The following is a 4,017-nucleotide window of genomic DNA, read 5'->3' as shown; positions in this document are numbered from 1 at the left end:
CAAGGATGACGACTTTTAACGGGAGATCTTACCAGACCACTGTTTACTAGCTCAAACTCTAACCATCACAAAGATGGAGAGTCTCCCTTTAGAGAATGTTTGTGAGGAGACATCTCCACCTTCTTATTAGGAGAAGCAGACTCTCTTCATAGGGACCAATGTGAGATATATGACTCTACAAATTTGTTGTCCCCTCAAAAATATTACGTAAGTGATATGTCCTCAGCCTCTTGTGTGTCAAACACCACCAAATCCACCTCTTGCACATTTAAGGTATTATTCACTCATTTAATAAATGTTTATTAAATCTGATTATTTTAAGAAAGTGTTTAAGGGCTATATAAAATACAAAGATCAATAAAGAAATGTTTGACTCATGAGCAACAAATGAAAAACGACTTCAAAAGTACAATGAAAATTAAATGAGATATAATAACATTACGAGGGATATGGAGGGATAACTCAATAATTCAGAAGAGAAAGCACCATCAGAAAGAAACAGCATATATTGAGGAGAGACTTTAAGGATAAATAAGATTTCAATGTCAGATGATTCCAAGCATTATGAATACCACATGCAAAAGCACAAGTGCATGAAATGTATAAAGAATCAAATAATCACAGAGTGTATTTTATCTAGAACCCATTGGAGGATGCAATGAGAGGAACACCTGGGTATATCATTTGGAAACAATATTAAGAACCTTGAATCCAAAACTCTTACTAAAGAATTTTTATGTATATATATATATATATATATAGTTGCGTGGGTCACGGGCCAGCAGTGACCACGGAATGCTGCGGATGGCTCGCCAAAAACACGCGAGAAAAAACATGCACAGAGACAAACCAGTTTCTGCAGGGAAGTAGGGATGAAATGGCCACCCCCTCCTAGTAAGGAGCGAGCCGATTTACCATCCATACCTGCTTTTATTGGGCTCATTTTGCATAATAATTCAGGTAAAGTACAGTACTCATTAGGGGGAAGTAAGGAACTATAGAAAACAAGGAACTCTGCTGGTCTATTTTGAGTCGGGGTCAAAGAGCTGTAAGACTTTGAGGAACAAACTAACTTCCTCCTTGGACCCCTCTCATTCAACTGAGAGCACTCTAAACAAAGAAGGTTTCACAGTAATTTACATATTCTTTCTTAGGCCTGATCACCCGAGGAATCCGCCCTTTTCAGCACAGAGCTACACCACCCTGTCATTGTTTCAGGCTTAGGTGGAGCAAGGGAACTAAGGCAACCAAGAGATAACGAGATTTTCTCCCAGACAGTGAGAACTCAGGCTATGTCAAAGCCGAGGAGCGAGTGTCCATCACCCCCTTTTGCTGCAGCCCCCCAAGTCCTTCTTTTGGGGGGCCTCCCAAAGTGATCGTGCCTGTCTTAGGTTGTTCCCCCCTTGGGGAATCTTACCCGTCTTTGGCTAACCAAACAAGCTTTTTGGGGTTCAGTTATGAATAAAGCAGCAGAAGCAGCATTCCTGCCAGGGAGATAAGCTTTTGTCTCCTTGCTGGCTTACGGTTCCAAGAGCAGTTCCAAGAGCGTTCCCTTAGCCTTAGCCTAGGCGGGGATTTCAGCTTCTGATACCAGTCAGGGCAGTTCCCAACAATATATTACTTGAATTTTTCTTTTTCTTTTTTTTTTTTTGGTTTGTGAAAGTTGGGCTTTTTTTTTTTTTCACAGATTTCCTCTTCCCTTTGTATTAACCAAAATACTAGTGAAAAGCACCAAAGCTCAGGCAATCTTGAAACAGCAGTAGAGTGACTATGCATTCTAAATTTACCCATGGATATGGATCTGTATTGTGAATGGCTAATTAAAGCAGATATCTTACCACCCTCATATATGAACTACTCATACTATATTGATGAATGCCCAATATTGGAGTAAAGATAAAAAATAATACTAAATTTAAAAATTAAAGAAATTTTGAAAATAGGTTATAATGTTAGGGACAAAGGAATCAGTGATAAAAGTTTAATTAAGAGAAGTAAGCAAGGATAATTTTTTACTGGGGTCTTACTTAAGTCACCCTGCAGATCACCACTCTCTCCTCTAACACACAGACACACCAGGGACCACACGTAAGACGGGGCTCTGCAAAACAAACCTGGGTGGTAGGAAGACATGTCCTTCACAGAAATAAAAAATCCTTCAGCTCAGAGAGCAACACTCATCCATCTTTCCTTTCAGTTCCAAGAGCTCCTCATAGCTCCTCATAGCTCAGTCCTCATAGCTCCAGAACATCATGACTCATGATACTGCACACCTCTGATTGGTCATCCCAGCAGAGGTCAGAAGAGCCATGGGGAACCACACCACTGTCACTGAGTTTGTCCTGCTGGGGCTCTCAGATGCCTGTGAGCTGCAGATGCTCATCTTCCTGGGGCTCCTCCTGACCTACCTCCTCACTCTACTGGGGAATCTCCTCATCGTGGTTATCACCCTCATGGACAGGCGCCTCCACACCCCCATGTACTACTTCCTTCGCAACTTTGCTGTCTTGGAAGTCTGGCTAACCTCTGTCATCTTCCCCAAGATGCTGACCAACACCCTGACTGGATACAAGACCATCTCCCTCTCAGGTTGCTTTCTCCAGCTTTTTCTCTATTTCTCGCTGGGCACCACAGAGTTCTTCCTCCTGGCAGTGATGTCCTTTGACAGGTATGTGGCCATATGCAATCCCTTGCGTTATGCCACCATCATGAGCAACAGGGTCTGTGTCCAATTGGTTCTTTCTTCATGGACAATAGGATTCCTTCTCATGATGATTCCAACTTTCATGGCAGTTCAGCTGCCATTCTGTGGCCCCAATGTCATTAACCATTTCTTCTGTGACAGCTTTCCACTCCTGGAACTCATATGTGCAGACACAAGTCTGATAGAGCTTCTGAGTCTTATTGCGGCCAATTTCAGCTTACTGGGCACTCTGTCTGTGACAGCCACCTGCTATGGCCACATATTCTACACCATCCTGCGCATCCCCTCAGCCAAGGAGAGACAGAAAGCCTTCTCAACATGCTCTTCTCACATCATTGTTGTGTCTCTCTTCTATGGCAGTTGCATCTTCATGTATATCCGGTCGGGCAAGGGTGGTGAGGGGGAGGACAGGAACAAGGTGGTGGCCTTACTCAATACTGTAGTGACCCCAATGATTAACCCCTTCATTTACACTCTGAGGAACAAACAGGTGAAGCAGGTGTTTAGTGACAAAATGAGCAAGCTCCTCTTAAAAAGATGAGCTGGACCCATGGAACAGGGAAAATTATCTGCCTCTGTAAATGCAGTTCCTGTCTGATCTCCATGAACTATCCCCTCCTAGACAGTCTCTTACCGTGTGCTCTAATCTACAATACTTTCTCACATGTTTCATTAGTGACTCATGTTATCTTGTCAGAGTACAGAAAAGCCAGTTTACCATTACTATGTCTCCTATGTCTTAACGTTTCTGAGGCTGGCCTTTGAATTTCTCAATCTTCCCTCATTTTTTATTTTTTTTTATTTATTGATGTACAGTTACAGTTGTCTCACCTTTTTCCCCATGCTCTTCCCTACCCTGTTGCCCCCACTCCCATAGTCAATCATCCCCATTTTCTATGCCCATGAGTCCTCTATTCATACTCCTTTGCTTGCCCCACCCTTTTCTTTCCCCCATTATCCCCCTCTCCCTCCCCTCTGGTCACTGTCAGTTTGTTCTTTATTTCCAAGTCTCTGGTTCTATTTTTCTCTTTTATTTGTTTTGTTGATTAGGTTCCACTTATAGGTGAAATCATATGGTATCTGTCTTTCACTAACTGGCTTATTTTACTTAGCATAATGCTCTCCAGGTCCACCCATGCTGTCATGAAGTGTAAGAGTTCCTTCTTTCTCTCTGCTGCATAGTATTCCATTGTGTAAATGTATCACAGTTTTTTGACCCACTCATTTAGTGATGGACACTTAGGCTGTTTCTGGCACTTGGTTATTGTAAATAATTCTGCTATGAACATTGGGGTGCATAGGTTCTTTTGAAT

General features: G+C 42.3%; 1 protein-coding gene across 1 annotated transcript; it reads left to right on the top strand.

Annotated features, from left to right (window-relative positions):
- The first annotated feature begins 2,239 nt into the window (after window positions 1–2,239).
- Window positions 2,240–3,511, top strand: LOC114491533 (olfactory receptor 49-like). The gene has a single exon (XM_028505560.2). The coding sequence runs from the start codon at window positions 2,310–2,312 to the stop codon at window positions 3,243–3,245; it is 936 nt and encodes a 311-aa protein (XP_028361361.1). The 5' UTR covers window positions 2,240–2,309; the 3' UTR covers window positions 3,246–3,511.
- The last annotated feature ends 506 nt before the right edge of the window (window positions 3,512–4,017 follow it).

Source organism: Phyllostomus discolor, chromosome 1 (assembly GCF_004126475.2).
Source record: "Phyllostomus discolor isolate MPI-MPIP mPhyDis1 chromosome 1, mPhyDis1.pri.v3, whole genome shotgun sequence".
Classification (NCBI taxonomy): Eukaryota; Metazoa; Chordata; class Mammalia; order Chiroptera; family Phyllostomidae; genus Phyllostomus; species Phyllostomus discolor.
This window is presented reverse-complemented; position numbering and strand designations above follow the sequence as displayed.

Bases quoted from the DNA above. Each gene is read 5' to 3' on its own strand.
- LOC114491533 (XM_028505560.2), top strand. From the start codon at position 2,310: ATGGGGAACCACACCACTGTCACTGAGTTTGTCCTGCTGGGGCTCTCA.